The following is a 19,123-nucleotide window of genomic DNA, read 5'->3' as shown; positions in this document are numbered from 1 at the left end:
ATTAGGGCTACAACTGATTATTTTCAGTGTTGTTTTATCAGTATATTTTTTCAGTTAAACAATTAATAAAACCTCTAATGGGTCGCCAGGGCCAGTGGCATATTTTACCATGTGGTTCCTGTTGTATAGAAAAAGGATCACAGGTACTGATCACAGTTACTCATGAGAGGTTATATCACAGGTATTTTAGTGGTGTAATGATAGTTGATCTGTTCGGGTACCCTCATGGATCGGCATGTGAACTGCAGACTGATGAAAGTTTAACCACCACAGTGTGAGAAACTGTTTTGCTTCTGCTGTTACTTTTACTTGCAATACATTTGTAAATCACGTTGCAGAGTTGCAGTGAAAAGTTAGAACAAACAGATGCATGATATGTTTAACTCTGAAGCTCAATGACTGGGTTAAGGGCGAGCGACTGATTTAAAAGATGTCGCTTTTGCCTCCATTGAGTGATTTAGGGCATTTTCAGCGGTGTAACTGGGACAAAAGACTGTGATGTTCATTGCAACTTCAGTAATATCTGCTGCCTTCCCTTCGACACACATCTGGAGCAGTGAGCAGCTCTAGTCTCTCAAGTGTTGAAGGCTAATACTTGTGAAGTGTAACCACTCAAATGTGGGCGGGACATTGAGCAACACAGGTGGTGACTACAGAAGGAGAGAGGCGGCTAAATTCAAAATCCCGGAATGATCTGAACGGTGAGTTTTGTGATCTGTTGCACCCCAATCAGGTATTTCATTTACCAAAAAAGTGTGTGGTGTTGTACGAGAAAAAAAAAAAAAGCATGCACGCATGTAGGACTTAAATATTGGCCTAACCTTCGTTGTGCCCTGTCCTATGAAAAAGGCCAGAGAGAAATCAATACCACTGATGCTCTAATGCTGTGCATCTCCATACAACATTACAAATGCACAGCTGTGTCACAGTTTGTGCATGAGTGGTAAAGCAAAGCAGCTGTTGAAATTAGTCAATAGGGAGCATAAAGACTGGATGGGGCACATTCTGTGGTGGCTGCAGAAATGCTCTGCATGTTGTATCACTGTGTTTGGAAGAGAGTGTGTGATGGCTGGGTTACCAGGGTACAGCACAGGTGACAGAGTTGTCACTGGATGCAGCTCAAAGCTGAGGGCTAAAAGTAGTGTCTGAGCACTGCTGTGCACATTTGACAAACAGCTGAGCTTCTCGCAGCCACAACATAGGGCATACAACATCTCCAAAACAGAAACGAACATGTGGTATCTTGATTACCCCTTTGGACACAGTGCACTTTTACGTCAGGCCAGGCAGATGCCTTGTGGCCCTTAAATTAAAAAAAATATCCATGCAGCAATTCAATACTCCTCTGTTGAGTTCCAGGGTTTTTTGGCAGGCAGATGAGTCTGTCTAGCCAGGAGACGTGACCCTTCACACCAGAATCCACATCCCAGCCATCAACTCAATACAAACTACAACAAACTTTTATTAATGATATGCATATGCACTGTAATATCATTAGATGAGCCACTACATCAGAGAAATGTGTATAAATGTAAAGGTGGGCACTTATTTCTTCCTAACACATCCTCTGTTTCTACTCAGGAGGCTGATCACGTCATTTTTCTCTTCCTACTGGGAGAGAGGAGGAGGGGGGAAAAAAGCACAGGAAGACACCAGAACAATGCACTGAATGCAGGCTATTGCAATTGACAACAGAGCCTGCAAAACACATTAGGTAATCTGTTATGACAAGGCTTTATGTGCCCAGTCCCCACTATCACAATGACCCTTTTCACACTGCCTTAACCCCCCTCTTCTTTTTAGAAAAAGTGATTGCCACATTTAGAAAAAAAGAAACTTTCAGTGTCTTCGTTAGCTTCGTTACATGAAGTCAGCTAAATGTAAAATGTGGTAAGTGTTCATTTTACTATTGTTGTAATAAAAAAATGCACTGAATTAAAAAATCCCACATTTTTGTATGCAGCCGTTCAATCAGATTTAGTCCTACCAACTACCATACCTTTTCTCTCCCCACAATTTAGAGTGATGGTGCAGGGAAAAGACACAATACTGGGGGTGAGCATGCAGTTTATGCTTATTATGCACGTATATTTGGTAACAGGATTTCTCTCATGCCATACCTCCAAATAACAAAACTGGGTTTCTTGTTAACATGACATTTAAGAATTCAAAGATCATTAGAAAGCTGAAATGATTACATTAAATTAAGAGCTTTATCTCATAACCACGAGTCTAAGGTTTGTTCAGAATGTTTCTATTAAGTGTTTTTTACTTTTCACCATTTCTCCATGCCAAAAAGTAAATAATAATAAAAACAATAAATACAAGTAATACATTAAAAACAGCTTTAGGTGGGGTTGCCTGTCTAGCTAGAAAGCAGTGGGAAAGGGTGCAGTCCTGGACCCATGTGCCAGCTGTTCCAGCTCTGTCTACTATCTATTTATATAGCAGCAGATGGCAGCTAGCGCTTCGCATGCCGACAGACTGTCAGTGACAGGAAGGAATGGACAGATTTCAGCCGCCCAACCTTTCCGCCGAACTCGTTGCCAAACCATACATTGCTCCCAGCCCACAGACACAGATAGCTAGATAGGGCTACGAGTGCCTTTTGATATTAGCAGCTCACACAGATTTACTGAGTCCAGGATAACAGAGACTAAATAGAGGCTTCTAGAAGCCACCAGACAGAGAAAACATGCTAAGCCAGCAGGACTCCATTCAGAGGCTAAACAAACACAGAACTGCGACAACGAGAGAGGGATATCAGGCAGCCTCTCAGGTGATGGCATGGGAGGTTAAACCACAGAGGCACAAGGCACACAGAACCGGCATAAAATCAGAGCTAATACAAAACAATAAATATCCACATTAAATGCCAATTTTGCTCAAGTCTAATGCCGTGTGTGTGTCTAACCAAAGTCTGAACACCTCCCCCAACTTCTCCAATGAACATATTTGTTGTTTGCGCCTCAATGTTAACATTAACAAAATGATACAGGATCCTTAGTCAGGGTTTTCAGCTGTCTCAAAGAGGCAATGCCTCTCATGGATCGGGTCCAGGGAGGATACTTTCTTCTTTGCAGGTGCTGCCTCAAAAGGTCAGAGGTCTTTCCAAACACATCCTGTACATGGAAGCTATAGTAATACCTCCACAGCTTTAGACCAGTCTGGTATATTCCAGTTTAAAAATAGCACTTAATGTGTTCATGATTCAAACTTGCCTGTGTCAACCTTTTCATAATGAACTTTAGGGAAGTGGGTGAGCACGTGCTGCAGTAAGAAACAAAAAACTGAAAAGGATTACATCTTGGAAATGTCTAAATATTTTGGTTTTCACAATGTGGAACAATTTCTCTTCAGTTCAACTTAGGTTACAAACATTATGGGTAATAGAAATAATTAATTCACATCAATAATATACCATAAAACAAATCAGCCTACAGTAGGAACAGTAATAAAATGTCTGAGCCACAAGAGAGATGCTGATTCCAACTCCAACAGACTATGGCTTTAAAATTAGTGCCTCGTCCTAGAAAGCTTTCCAAATATTAGCCATTGCTAGCTAAAGTGTCAGTCATTAAGTTCATAGAGAAGGGAAAGCAATGATGAGAAAGGGATTTGCATGACATTGTTAATCTGTTCAGTCAAACCAGTCAGCAAATTTGTGTTCAATCTTAAATCCAAAATTGTCTAAAACATACAGATCAGCATATGATCCAGGCCGAATGGTCGAGTGGGAACAACAGTGTACACCAGGCTGTGCAGACAAGGGAGCCCCTTACAATCACTGCGCACAACAGGCACCCATTTTACAGAACAGTGACCTGGATTTCCTCAACTAGCCTCCACTCAGAGACCAAAGTCTCGCTTTAAATGCGTTCTGGCTTTATATAAGCATCATGACATCATGAACACAACTCTGGCACATGGATCTCACATCTTTTTTTTTTTCCCCAAGGCCTATCTTAGAAAGATAAAAAGAAGCTGCACCACTTGTTTGCTAGACATAAAGGATAAGCACTGGCCGATGCCTCAAGCTAATGTCAGATGACTAACATCTTTCTCTAGCGTCTTCGGAAATGACGCATGAAACTGCATGCATCTGTGTGTGTACACCACTGAATTAGCTGCAAAGTATCCAAACAGCGGCATTCCAGTAGCCAACCAGATGAAGGTTCAGCTCTCTAATTAATTAAGGTTTCAAAAATAATACACTGCAAACCCACTGACTTCTTACTCATGAATAATACAAAGTGAGCATCATGGCCACCAGCAAGCTACCCGTGCCCGGACTGCAAAGCTCTCCAGTTTGCCTCTGAATACAGCCCTCAGACTGTGGGAGGAAACAAAACAATACAGTCTGGAAAAAGAGCTGTGTCGTTCAGAGCACAAACCTAGAAGGGAAAAAAAAACCACATTCGCTCTCTTGAATGTGGGAAAGTCCGGCTATTTCACACAAACTCAAGCAATGAACCAAGGAGTAGGTAAGAGGATTGTATAACAAAGTCAGGGATTGAATGGTGATGGAAGTGCACTGCTGTGAGCACAATCTGATTATCATAGTCAAATAAGTATGACCTCAGTTAGCAAGTCAAGATTCAACTGACTGGCTGCATTGGATCCTTCTCTGACAGGAAATCAGGCATTATAGAGTTGCCGTACATGTGCCTGGTGCAAGCGTATATCTTTAAACTACAACTTTTGATCTGTTTTGATAACTTTTAAATTTGTGCTATCATCTTTTCTGGCCCAACTACATGCTTTATCTTCCCACTTTTTATTATCAGGTCCACATACACCAAAATGATGCATGGGCACACACACATTCCCAATTCCCCCTGCTCTATGCACAAAAATCTGCTAGTGACCCTTTTGTTATAGAGACAATATCTAACCCTTTGACTGATTGGGCGGCGCTGTAAAACTGGGACACATTTTAGGATTTGGTTGAACTGCATTTCACCAGACTAATTCAGCACTGTATTGTTCCACCTTGTTATGTGAGGCCGGGCAGGCGGTGGGCCTTTTATCTCTGGTAGTATTACTGACATTAATAGATTTGTGTTGTCTGGAGGCCAGCAGCCAAATCGAAGCCTCTGAGAACACCTCCCTAGAGAATCAATATCTTGTTGTTTTTCTGAAGGGTTATATGCTGCAAAAATATCACCTGAACATCATATTTAATTTAGTAATGGATTATGCATTTCTGGCACATCGATCGATCGATTGATGCAAATGTAATAGCTTTGCCTTTTCTTTAGCTTCAGCTCAGCTGCATGAGAGACATTTCTTAGCCTCTAACAACATGACTGAAACTCCCATCATCCCAAGCTGGGCGACTGTATGTGATGCTGCCTCACGCTGTCCTACACGTGAGTAGTGCTCGTGCACGACTTTCACTGTCTCTGCTGCTGTGGCTGCGTTTACATCTCCCTTCCCCCCCTCTCAAGTCAGCGCCGATCCTATCCTCTCCTCTAATATCCCACATTTTCTGCAAAATGCTCCCACAGTTTCCACTCGGTTCCATCACAGGCTGGAATGAAGAGTGAGCTGCAAAAGGTGGCGAGCAAAGCTGATTTATGGAAAGATGTCATTGATATGAGGTGAGTACTGCTGCACATCCATCAGTGTAACAAGTATGCTATGTGAGATTATTTACAAAGAAAGAGTTAGGGCACAGATCTGACAGGAGGCCACTTTATTCTCCATACGCATATAATGTGACAAACCAAATCTCAAGAGATCACGAGATTCATACTGCTTTTCGTTACTGCAAATCGCAAAGCAGATCCTTATGCCCCATGATGTTAACGGGAAAAATGCCAACAAATTCAGTGGGACATCATCACTGTGTCAACTATTGTGTTTTCCACTAGCTTTCATGTTTCGATTTTTGCAAAAAGATGTTCTGTGTTTATCGACTTTAAGGCCCTGATTTAAGATACTTAAAATTTGATGTTTACAACATGCGAAGAAAAGCTTTTACAGTTTGACAAGTAAGTGACATGGGTTATTGCAAGTAAATCAACACAGGTCCAAAGCAAAGAAGCATGCAGACGCTTAATGTTAAAATATGGGCACACACACACGAAAAATTTGAGTAGTTAGTGAAGAGTCAACACAAGTTGTGGCATGAAAACCACAAGTGGCCTACAATTTAGTGGGAGAGTGCATTTATCACGTTCCCCTTTCTGACCTCATCAAGTTAATTCCAACATTCAGCCCACCCCTTCACATGCAATGCCATGTTGTGGTTTCTTATTTCAAAACAATGATTAATGAAATGGAATTCAGTGCCAATGGGAAAGGCCAACATGGCTCTGTGATCATTTTAGTTTAATATAAAAAGTAATAATGCCATTTGAGTATAAAGCCTAAACATATTGCTGAAGAACTGACTGCATGAACAGAATTTCACCCAAACAATGCATGTCTCATTTTAAGAGATTTTAATAACTGAGAAACTCTGATAACAGGATTTAGTCATCACACATCGTCAACCTTAAGGGGGTATCAGGGCAGAAATGCAAGGCAGAACTTCACGAGCCAAAGTAAACTAGAGCACATGATGTAATGAAAAAAGGAAAGTATAAAGAAGAAGTGAGAAGCTTTTATTCATTCATTCAACGTGTTTTTGCAGCAGAAGAAAAAAAACAGTTGCTGTTGCCTTGACTACCCAGCACCGAAGACGACCACAGAAGATATGACAGCGATAGGTGAATGAGATTCGCACACTCAGATTATAGTCTCTTCTTGGTTGTTATTACAAAAACATTTCATAAAACTCAATATCAGCGAGGTTTAAAGATGAAATCATTTTGTGTAAAAAAAACAGCAAAAGACAGTGCGAGTCACTTTCTGTTTTACAGCTGTTACGGATATGTGCACTGAAAACTGGTTGAGCTGCACGACATAAATTTGGCCCTCTGGCCTCAAAGTCCATGACACGGCACGAGCGAATAACAGACACAGACATCTGCCTGTCCTCCCTCCTCATTAGGAGGACACACTGGAATGTGTGAGTCTGCTCTGTAAGTAGTGCATGTGGGCGAATGTGTGTCGCTCCAAAACAACCTCAGCATGAGGTGATGAGGAATGTAACATCCTCAGTCGGTGTGTGTGTGTGTGTGTGTGTGTGTGTGTGTGTGTGAGAGAAGGTATGTGTACGCCTACAAGGGTCACACAGATTACGGCAGCAGGGCGTGGCGACCTGAAGCAAGCCTGCGGATTAATGGTCCTAATCAGGTCAATCGGCCCTGTCTGCACTAGGGATGAAACAGTATGAAAATTTCATATCACCATTATAGTGACCAAAATTATCACGGTTATCAGTATTATCACCGTATTCTAAAAATGTGCCAAAAAACATTAAGATGTACTGATACACAAACTGAAACCATTTCAACAAGTTTTATATTGAAAACTAAAAATTGCCATTTTGTTTGTATAAAAAATAAAATAACAGCAAATACCTTTTGTAAACATATGAAAATCATCCAAGTGTGCATTATCAAGATTTTATATTTTATAGGTAATAAAATGATCCCATGGAAAATTACATGAAAAAAAATAAGTCTTTAGAAGACAGTGATAGTAACTGTAATGAGCCCAAAAACTGACATAAATACAGAGGAGTAGCCATCCATCCATCGTCAACTGCTTATCTTGTGTACAGGGTTTCTGGGGGAGTCTGTAGTGTTTCTAGATATGCTGGTTGGTTGACTAAACAGCGTTACGTGTTATCATGTGCAGTGGACGAATATACTCTGCCGACACATGACACACACAGCAACTCAACCTACATTCATTATAAGGTCATTTCATCATGTTTCCCTCAGTACTCTCATAAAAACTAAAATACGACCAGACTTCAGAGTGACTGAAAAATCTCCGCAGCGTTGTCTTCCGCCGTGTTGTCATTGACCCAAACAAACCGATGTTGCATTCTGCGCATGCGCCCCTGCTTCTAGAGAGACGCTGGAGAGTGTTTGCAGTGACATAATAATAACGCAGTTAACCGTACCTGGTTATCATGGTAATTAAAATGTGTACGGTAATAATAACAGTCGGGAATTTTACCATGGTTTACCGTTAAACCGGTAATCGTTTCATCCCTAGTCTGCACAGGGTTCAGCAGCAGGATGACCATCCCTCATCCAAACCAACGGCTCCCCATCTTACTCCCCACTTTTCCTACCATCTCTATCCTCAGTGACAACGATTCATTTGTATGAGATGAGTTAATTGTCATTTGTGCAGTGGTGATAGTCTCCTCTTTTGTGTAACTGACACTAGAGCTGAGCTGATTCCTCCCTGTAGGGTTTTTGTAAGGTCACCATCCACTTAGCTCAGTTTGAGCGGACACTCAGCTAAATTGTATCGGAAAGGTGAAGGTTTAATTGATATGGTGGCCTTCTGTTTGTTCTTTGAATATGTCAATTTGTTTACTATTAGTTTAGGGGATGATACTGTGTGACATCCTTCTGGTTCTTGAAAACATGGCTATAGGCTAGGCTGGTATCTTTTGACTAGGTTTTCCGAAACAATGGGCAGCTCCCATAATGGAAGAGACTCATCATATGGGAAATAATCCATCTGAACGCAAGTTTGTTCCACAAAAGTCAATATAATGCTCTAACATATCAGATATGCTTCTCTTTGTGCGCTGCGCAAGATCTACCGACCATCTATGGCCATACATGAGTGGCTGCTAACTGGCTGAGGGAGAACATGGGTTACATAACAAGACGGAGAACACATCAGGGCCCTAATGAAGGCAGGCTTTGGGTGTCCTGGCGTTATTCAACATTTGGAGCACCAACACTAACCAATACAACAGCCCAAGGCGTCTCCCCTTCATAATTACATTAGCTCTGGTATGTTTAAGAGCTTCAACTGAAAGAGGCCTTTACTTTCTTCCAGCCTGCCTGCAGAGGCCTTGGACACATTTCCTGCACACTGGAGAATCAATTTGCTGCCCCCTCTGCCTGCACCCCATCCTTGACAACCTTCCATGCATAGCGAAAGAGAGAGACAGGGAGACAGCGTATCCTGCCCTTGCCCCCGAGCTCTCTCTTTCTCTGTGTCGTTGACACACAGGGACTGACGCAAATGCCTTGGGTGAGAAACAACAATAAGGGGAGTGTCAAGGCCTTGTCCACACATCAGCCAAGCACCTACAAGCTGACCAAGCAACTCCATAAAACATCCCGTTTCTGTGAGGCAGCTCTCAGTCCCATTTAAATGTTAGCCATCACCAAAGACACCATAGAATGATAGAAACACACAGCTATCGCATACACTGTGTTAGGCTAGCTAGCAATGTCTTGATTCTGATTGAAGCAGAATGGTACTGAACTGTATTTGGCAAATGTATGACATACATACTAAGTACTGCCTTAACACAGAAATAGAAAAAAAGTGGATTATGTTGTTTCTGCTGTGAAGAATTGTCAAAATGGGAATCCATTGTTAGTTACAGATATACATCTGAATGAAACTCAATAAACTACATACATTTATAGCCACCTTTCAAGCCTACTGGTGAGTATTTGATACCCAACAGTTGATGAGTCCCAGATACACTGCCTTTGATAGCAGAAAAAGTAAACAAGTCCATCCGTTTTTATTTTTAAATTTTTTAACAGAATTAGGAAATTACACCCAATGGTAGTCATGAAAACCAACCATGTTACTGTGTCAAATAAGGGCTAATTTTACAATTACATACTATTATCCAACAAACAACTTTTAAATTGTTTCAACTAAAAATACAAGTTGACTGAGTTTGCCGGACAGAGTGATAGACAGAGAGTGTGAGGAAATCCAGTGAACCACGACTACAGAAAGGTCAGATTTTCGCGCTGCACGTCAAATACTCTCAACTGCATGTATGAACCTGTGCATGTTTGAGCCGCTAGGTACAGTTCACCCTCTCAGCATCCTAATAAGACGGCATTCTCAGCATACCATCTGCAATGAAGTCCTGATGAAGGGAGAGTATGGCCGCCTGCCAGCCTCCCTTTCTGCTCTGCAATCTGCCCATGTGATAGGAGGTAGAGTAGGCAGTACTGCAGCCTCCTCCTCCTCTCCCTCGCTCACACACTCAGTCACTAACCCCCAAAAAACACTGCATATTCCACTGCAGTTCTGCTACAAACCACGAGTCACCCTTCAGCACCTCTGAGTGACATTGGCATCATGAAAACCCAAGGATATGGAGTAGAAGAACTGGGGATTTGACACAAAGCTTCTCTTTGGTAGAGTGTGAGAGATAAATGGCAAGTGAGCCGTAACTGGTAGGGAAACTTGATCTTATGGAAGATTCATAAAAGGCTTAGTCTAATGAGCCCGGTAAGACTGACAGACCAAACTTGAGGCACACAAGAGAGCTTTCAGGAAGAGCAGGTTTCTGCCATCACATGCTGTCTTGTTACTGGGTCATTAAACGTTTCCATGCTAGTGTCAGAGAGACTGTGTTCATCTGCCAGCTGAGATGGGACATACCACTCGGCCATGAGCAAGGAGGCAGCAAGTACTTCGCAGTACCTGATGACTCACAGTCACAAGTAAGCAGGTGGAATCACAAGACTACAAATCACATTCAGGCCTTCTCCTCTTGCTCTGCTATTGTCTATCCTTTCATATAGTCTCAAATATTCCACAGTCACAGCAGTGAAGCATGGAATATGTTCGTGGAAAGCTACTGAATGTGCATAATTATTAAATTATTACATTATCAACACTTATGCAAATACATTAATACAGACCTATTTTTCACACCTCCTGCACAAACCCAAGAATGACTAAAGCATGATGCAACGGAGCCTCCATACAAGCTTTGGGAAGCGTACTAAGTGCATCTATAAACACCCATCTTAAATCACTGATCCCGTATGACAACTCTGCTGACACTGCAACAGATGAGAATTTAATCTCATGTTTATTTAAAGTCAGTAGGCCTTCGTAACTTTGACCTCACACACACAATTTACAGCAAAATAAAAATCAGTACATCTTGTGAATGACTGAATGAACTTCTGGCCATTAACACTTTATACGTCTCTGTAAGTTCTTTACAAACTGTATGTGTACACTCAAAGATAACACAATCATAAACTACAAAGTAACTCGCACATCCATTCTCAAACACCAGCCGTGTGATAAAGCCTGGGTGAATTGGGGGCATTAGCAGGCCAGGCTGTGCAGCGACCCCTGGGTCTCCCAGTATGACCCAACTCAGCATTTCACACACAGAGACTCCTAAGGCACGCAGGCCCCTTCAGAGGAGGAGGAATTTCACTCTGTAAGCCTTTTATTCTCTTTCAGGCTGTTTGTCCCCAACCGTCCACTATTCAGTTTGCTCATTCTACTATTCTCAAGACCCCAGATGGAAGACCATGCGGGAGAATGTGTGGTATACCCTCAGCAGACAGGCGTGCATACATTCAGGACATAGTGTTTGGTTTTGTGTGCGTCCTTATGTGCATGCCAGTGAGCTACTTACTTGTAGTGTTGCCTTGCATCTGAATGATACATTTTGATTCCTTGCTCATCTCCCGGGAGTTGAAGGGCCGAACCCGAACGGCGACTTTGACAGACGCCCCAGACATATTTGTGGTTTTGAAGTGTCTCTAGTAATATACCTTGTATCTGTCTCCTAAAGGAAACACAAGAAAAAGAAATGTTTGCATCTTCTTTGTAAAAAAAAAAAAAAAAGTGTTAAATAAATGAACCAAGAGGTGTGTTAGTTTCCCCGTTTAAAAAAAGATGAACTGCCAGAAAGCAATAGTGCAGAAAAATGTAAATCAAACACCCCCTCTCAATTTCAAGTCATAACAGCATACAACAAATATGGCGACCAAAACCACTGAAGGCTTTAATATTTTGTAAACAGCAGGCGCTTTACTGTCAAATAAGGGATACAAGATGATGCATTTATTTTATAAATCCACAGTGTATGTGAAATAAGCTTTTGACGAGTACAAATTAAGAATATTGGGCGTAATAATGGGGCTGCATTAACAATGCATGTATTTTTTATATCATAAACACAACTTTCCAATGTGTTTTCAGTCAATTGAAAGCTATACATCCCGCTACCGGTGACTACATAACCCAAGTATCTCGTGTTTTTCTATGTCCTTGCAGTCAGCCATACTTGCTAAAGCATACGCCCATGAAATTCTATCTACCCTATTTGGTGTGTGCTACAGTGGGACAGTGAGCAGGGACTGTCTGTTACATCCAACAGTGATCATTCTGTGCAGACAAAGAGCTTAAATTTTCTTTTTTCTTTTATTTAATTCGCCGATGTTAGGAAGTAGGCTAATCCCCCGCTGCTGTGAGCTGTGGAACAGAGCAGGGAGCAGTTGCATGCTTATTTTAGCAGCACAGACTCGACGCATTGTTCCTGATGTATCCTGCATAAGGAGGTTATGGGAATTAACATTAAATCAGAATGGGTGCAATGTTTGAAATGGTAACTTAGCTGTTAAATATATTTTTTTCTTGTATTGCAAACTAGCGTTAAACCACGAAACTGCTGTGACTTCAGTGTAAGGCACGAGACGGAACTAACCAACCTCCGGTCTCTGTCTGACAGACATAACAATCCAACCATAGACAAATACTGTGCTCGTAAACTAGTTATATGATATACTTTGCAAAATTAAATAGAAATATAAAAATGTTAAAGCTAATTAAGTTACCTGTCCGAAGACACCGCCAGACACTCTCACTGTGACTTAACGTTAGCTAATTCATCTGCTCACCAGCGTCCTAACTGCCTGGAATTAATGTGTAATACCAACCCCGGTGCACTACAAACATTAACAATATAAATAAAGACATTATTTCAACGTTTTTACTCACGTTTGAAGACTCTCACCAAGGCAACACCAAAACCACACGATAGTGGCGAGGACTAATGTTAGCTAGCGGGCGTCAAGACGTGTTGTTTTTTATCTAAATCCGCGAGCACGAAAACTGTTTTTAAGTCCACTTTCGTCATAAACACCCATTATAGCGGTATACTCCGCCGAATGGAGCTGGGATTGCAACCGGTAACTCTTCGGCCAGTTTATTATCCAGTAAAGATAAAAGGCGGACGTCTATCTGCACACAAGCGAAAAGAAGAATTGATAGATCGCCTTGATTTACCGAAGAGATTACGTCAACTCCCTCTCGGCCACGCTGACTGACAGCCCGATAAGCCAATGAACGGAGAGATATGGGTGACTAATGTGATGGGGAGCCAATGGTGATCCTCGCAATCGGAAGTAGGCGGGGTCTCCTTTTTTTTCCTTTAACCGTGACGCCACACTGCAGGATTTCTACCCACCGCTCTCCGCACCGCTGTCACCGCAACACCCAGGGTCACCGCAAAGAGCGCCGTCTAGCGAGAAATGAAGTGTGTTACATCTCAGTGCCCCCCTCGCCCCTCCAAAATCAATAAACAAACAAACAACCGGTACATATCACATATTTTACAATGTCTACAATCCTAATGTAAATTTTAAATAATGCATATGCCCACATATCTGCCATATATGAAGGCCCATTCTACCTTCATATTGTGCAAAAATACTTTAGCATACTTTATATTAGTATTAATAGAAACCACACCTCCAAGTCACTGCTCAGTTTTCTGTGCTGGACACAGTTCACTTCCATTTAGGTAATGTTACATATAATTTTTTTGCAGTTTGGTTTTTCATGGTGTGCAACAAGGCACGCTGCTTCAACACTGACTAAGGGGTCATTGTGATTTCTCAGGATAAACTGCTCCAGTTTACTCATTTTACACCAAACATTGCCAATAAAATTAGGACAGTTGCCAAGTTTAATCCATTAGTTCAGAACAATTACATTAAAAGAATGACTAAGCTTATGCATTTGGGAAACCACATAACAAAAACAGACTTTGAGTTGCACACACACAAAAGTATATCAGTAACCATCACAATTTTGAACAGAAAGGTGAAATGATGGCTTATGTGAATCCTTGATTTGCAGGTTTATCCTTCAAGTTATATTTTGTATGTCATTTTTAGAATTTTTGGCAGTTTAGTGATAATTTCGGTATTTATTGTATTTGTTAATTTGTCAGTGGGATATCATAAAGCCTATTAAAGAAATACATTTTGGACTTTTACAATCAGACATTTTGAAGGTGTGTGTGCTATAACTAACCTTTCATGAGGTAAAAAAACTAAACTTGGGCCAAAAAGGCTAAAACAAAACGGCTAAGGCATCAATCTGAGGAAATAACGGTGACGAGTTGTAAAATAATGTGCATCATCATTTATTTCAGTTCAAAATCCTAGCTTCCAAAACAGGTGTGGTTAAAGGAAATAGTTTCCTGTACAGTTAAGGTCAGCAAGGTCAAGTTAGGTACAGTGCCATTTTGAAAGAGAATATCTTGAGGTGAAATGTCAGTGGTTCTGAAGAGCACACTTTTAATGGTGTGCTCCTATGGTGTTTCTGGTGGTCATGCTACATTCTCTCTTGTTCCTTCCACTTCGCCTAAAAGAGGGTTATTTGTCCATGAGGCGCTTAGGAGGTTCTGGACTTGAGGCCATGCACACACAAGAAGTGAAGTCGAAGTCTATCGAAGTCAGCGGGGAAAATGTGACTAAAGAGGAACAACTGAACATACTGTATTTTGGTAAACCACGGCTCATCATCCTAGTGTACTCAAAGGAAGCTGACATTTAGGATTAGTTTACGTTAAGCTACATCCTTAATGGATATTCCAGGTTCCCAGTGAACTTCATCTACAAGCATAAACTGTGCATCTGTTAGCTCTGGGACACCAGCATACATTATATGGACTCAAGTTCATCATTGTCACAGTCTCGATAAAGAACACTCAGGGCTAGTAATTTTATCAGAACCCACCCACACTCCCAAACGTATTGCCCTTCCCTCTCCATCAAACCATAAGTCTTTAATGAAGCCAACATACAGAGTATTACAAAACAATATGAGAACCGTAAAGCAAAATGATCAATGAAGTGACTATGCACCTCGCCGGTAAACCTGTTTGTGGAGGAAAACGTATTCTCGCAGCATAATAATGCATTAACTAACTCTCGTTAAATATATGTATATATTTTTGATATATACACACAAACTCATGAGAAAAAACTTAAAAGTCTTAACTTTATTATATTTTGTTTTCAGAACCATGATAATGGTTTGAGACAAAAGGGGTAAATGCAAATAAAAATCAAATCAGGTCTCCTTATTTTCTCCATTCCAAATGTTTTTTCTTGTCATTGGTAGTGGCGCTGAATTCGGGCAATTTGGACAGATCCCTTAATGATGGTTAGCAGGCCAGACATTGGTGACATGCCGTCCTTAGAAAAGTCGCCCGCCCTGTTTCTCTCTCATCCAGGCATGGATCCTCTCCTTCAGTTCAGGAACTGTTGAATTAACAACAGACAGTGAGGAGCATCTATGAAACTGACATCCACAATCTAACAGGCAGCAATTTAATTTGACATTTAGGTGTCATTAATCACTCATTGATTCTAAAACTAGATGACTGCTTTGCTGTTCCTAGTAAGAAATAGAGACTTTTGCACCTTCTCTTGCCTACCCTGAACAGAACAGCTTTACATGTAATTACTGGCGAAAAGGCATCATGGTGGGGTTACCTGACTCCAGCATGCTCTCAGTGAGTGGCTGCCTGTTGAAGGGATCAGTTGGGGAGTTTAGCAGGTGGCGCAGGATGATGGATCGGTCCATGATATTCCCAGAGGGCAGAATCACAGGGTCAGTCATCAGTGTGTCCATCAGAGGGTCTGTTATAACAAAGTCATATGTCCATTTTACAGATGATTAAGACCCAAACACAAAAAATAACCAACAAGCTTCAACTGACAATCTTGATTTTATGTTTCTGTGCTGCACAGAAATAGTTTTACCAGTAAGAGGAACCTTTCTTTCAGCACAGTAAAAGTTATGGACATCATATTATATTTTTTATAATAATAATAAAAAAAAAAAAAGGCAAATAAAAGATCATAGCCTGCTCGGCAGGCTGCTCCTTGTGTTCGGAGAGGGGTTAGTGTTAAAATGTTGTGCATGCATCTGAACAGAGGTATGCTACTAGGTAATCTACCGTTTTTGCCATCGTCTTTGAATTAAGAATGAAGAAAACAAATGAAATAAAAGAAAACAAACTTATTTGTTTTGTGAGAATAAAGAACTACTTAATCCAATATTATCACCATGTAAGGCATGTGTGACACAAACTGCTGAAAATATTATGCGTTTTATAGGACAGCAATATATTGGTGCACCTATCAAAACACCAGTAAAGAAAACATCCAATAAATACTAAAAGTTTCCGATAACGTGTGCCCTATATTGAAATGTCACAAGGCAGAAGAACTTGTGCGTTACAAAAATAAAACCTGGTATGGGAGATTTTAACCACATTGAAAGCTGATACTCAAGCCTCCTGTACGGCACACTCCCATCAACTGTGGTAGGTTGGCTGGCATATCTGGGAATCAAAGGAGGCATGTGGGCCACGCTCTCTTTCTACATTATATTAAGTCTGTGGTTATAGGATAGCCCTGCTCTAAGCTGTCTATATGACCGCTACGAGCTGCAAAATCCCCTGCAAATGTCTGGAATTCAACAGCAACTGAGACTGAGGAAGATCCTATCCTAGCTGTCTGCACCGATTGACCTGAGGTCACCCCAGATTTCTAGGCAAGTGACTTTCTTTTGTTTTTTTCCAGTAACTTACTAGAAACTTAAATTTTCAATTTAAACTTTACACATTTTATTTAAAAACTATATTTAAGTGCAACAAGGCCAATGACAGATTTTAGTGATTTTTATGGAATTTCTTTAAAAGTAATACTGAAAGTATTAGTTGTATATGAAATGAAAGTGGACCTCAACAGGACATTGTTTGCTGATTACTAATTGTCCACATAGGCTTGACCGTCTATAATGTTGGCAACTATGTATAAAAAGGTGAGAATATCAATATGTATACAAGACAGGCTTATGGACCTCCTAACAACATGAAAAAAAGTGAAAAGCGGGACGTGAGCACAAAAATGGTGGAAAAGAAGATGCAGCACTTCTTGAGCCAAGTTACTTCTGCTGGATATACAGATTTAAAAGTTGCAGGTATGCTGCTTAAACACAACGTGGATACAGACAGACACACACACACACACACTTACTTACCTTTGAACTCGTCAGGTGCGTCACTGTAGTCCATTTCAGACTGGGAGTTCTTGGCGACTATTTCTTCCACCTTCTCCAATAGCAGCTTGAATTTTTCAATGGCGATGGAGGACTTAATACCAGCTTTCCTCATCTTTGAGATCACCTCTTCAAAGAGCTCGCGGCTGTATGATCGCTGCACATACACCAAGAACAAAAGGGAAAATTATAAAAGCGCTCCAAGAGAAGCATATTCAGTACCGTAACTGTGTGTCATTTAAGACTTAAAATATACTAATGTCTGCACACCTTTTCAAAGGTTGCAACACTGTATGCAGCAAACAGCAGCTAGGTTCCCTGATGCACACTGTAAACTTTACATTATAAACAATACCAGAAAATCAGAAGATTCACTGGAATTTTATCATCCAAAGTATTCTCCATAAACAAGTCACACACTGTCATCTACCTATATGTCAATGTTTAGATACTTTGCCCTTAAAATTAATAGTGGCACTAAAAAGTAATTTAAGTACGTGCGACATCATCAAGGACATGCAGTACCACTTAAACATGTTACAGTGAATGCTTAGAACTTTTCACGTCACACATTAAAATAAACTACATACAGTATTCGGTCACTTACAGCTTGCACATCTATGGAGAAGTGGGTATTTATGATTAGTAGGATGATCTAGTAGCTGCGATGAGCAGGGTGAAACACTGTATTACATTCACAAAGTACAATAGAGAATTCATGCTGATGTCCTGTAGGCGACACGACCACAACTCTCATGATCTACCACAAATGCCTGCAGCATTTTCTCATGAGCGTTATACATGAGCATTACAAACTCCCACTTTTGCCATTAGAGTCAAGAAGTATTACTTTTTTTTATAAACACACATAGTAAAGCTTAATCTTTATAAATTATATTTTTACTCAACCAACCTGGTCATCTGCAATTGCTTTAGCAAAGCGAGCACAGTCTAGCTGCAGGTAGATGTCAGTCAGCTGGTCTAAGAGCTTCTTGGGCTCAAAGCCGTACTTCTCTGGGTTCTCCACCTTCAGGTCCCGACACTTCGGCCCACAGAGCTGCTGGAGGTTAAAGTTCAGCATTGCAGCTAAACGAGGCCCCAGCTCCTGTGTGAAAAAGAGGGTGCTGTTTAGAAAAGTTTGTTGGGTTCAGTCTGTCCAAGTTTAGGCAGACAACGTGGCCTTTACAATCGAAAATATATTTCCACTCATAGAGCAAGTGTGACCATTGTTCAAAATGTCCAGTGGGGGCAGCGACACTTACGGGCCTGAGGAAAGGCTTCTGGACCTGCTTGGTGAGGATGTGGAACATTTCAACAGTCTCTGTGGCCAGGGCCAGATAGGAGCGAGACACCCGCTCATCCTGAGTCAGCTGGGACTGGCGGCTCTGCTGCTGCTCCTGAAAGTTTGCAGGTAAACACAGCTCAGCATCAGTTGATAATCTGCCTCAGCTCACACTATAACCACTTTATTACCATTTTGTCTTTGTCTCCTTTTGGAGGTTTAACACTGTGATAACTACTTTTAGTGTTTACTTCAATTCTGTGTTTTATTCATAGACTGTATATAAGAAGTGGACGACACCCGTTGGCCGATATGGCACCGCCATGTTGATTTTTGCAACCAGTGGCACCGGACGTGGCCATATTTGGACGAGATGGTGGAGCTAACGGCCGTGTGTGGCTAGCTTGCTTAGCTAGGTGAATCTGTAATTCACGTTAACTGTCATTTTAGCAGGGCTGACAATTTTGTCTAGCGAACAACAGTCTTAAAACTAAATGTACTCACCAGAGAAAGTGAACAGCCAACTCCTAATAAGCTTTTTCAAGTACGCTGGTTAAATTTACACAGTGCCGTGGGTACGGATCACTCTAGACTGACAGGTCGCCA

General features: G+C 41.1%; 2 protein-coding genes across 6 annotated transcripts in view; both read right to left on the bottom strand.

The window, feature by feature from the left end:
- The window catches only part of kif1b (kinesin family member 1B), a 62,590-nt gene extending 49,428 nt beyond the window's left edge, over positions 1-13,162 (bottom strand). Inside the window, exons 1-2 of one of the 3 annotated variants that reach the window (XM_046057148.1) lie at positions 12,874-13,162; positions 11,507-11,659 (exon numbers count right to left, since the gene is read on the bottom strand). In XM_046057148.1, coding sequence (XP_045913104.1) covers positions 11,507-11,612 — 106 coding nt within the window. In that variant the 5' untranslated portion in view covers positions 11,613-11,659; positions 12,874-13,162. The remainder of the gene's footprint in view (positions 1-11,506; positions 11,660-12,873) is intronic. The other 2 variants (XM_046057146.1, XM_046057147.1) reach the window with 2 other exon arrangements.
- Positions 13,163-14,289: 1,127 nt separating this feature from the next.
- Positions 14,290-19,123, bottom strand: part of ube4b (ubiquitination factor E4B, UFD2 homolog (S. cerevisiae)) — a 21,069-nt gene continuing 16,235 nt past the window's right edge. For all 3 annotated transcript variants that reach the window (XM_046055985.1, XM_046055983.1, XM_046055984.1), the window contains 3 exons: positions 17,218-17,392; positions 15,663-15,809; positions 14,290-15,428 (listed from right to left, as the gene is read on the bottom strand). In XM_046055985.1, coding sequence (XP_045911941.1) covers positions 15,364-15,428; positions 15,663-15,809; positions 17,218-17,392 — 387 coding nt within the window. In that variant the 3' untranslated portion in view covers positions 14,290-15,363. The remainder of the gene's footprint in view (positions 15,429-15,662; positions 15,810-17,217; positions 17,393-19,123) is intronic.

The sequence above is a fragment of the Micropterus dolomieu genome, linkage group LG08, assembly GCF_021292245.1.
Source record: "Micropterus dolomieu isolate WLL.071019.BEF.003 ecotype Adirondacks linkage group LG08, ASM2129224v1, whole genome shotgun sequence".
In the NCBI taxonomy this organism is placed as follows: Eukaryota; Metazoa; Chordata; class Actinopteri; order Centrarchiformes; family Centrarchidae; genus Micropterus; species Micropterus dolomieu.
The sequence above is the reverse complement of the archived record's forward strand: the minus strand, read 5'-3'. Positions and strand labels throughout refer to the sequence as shown.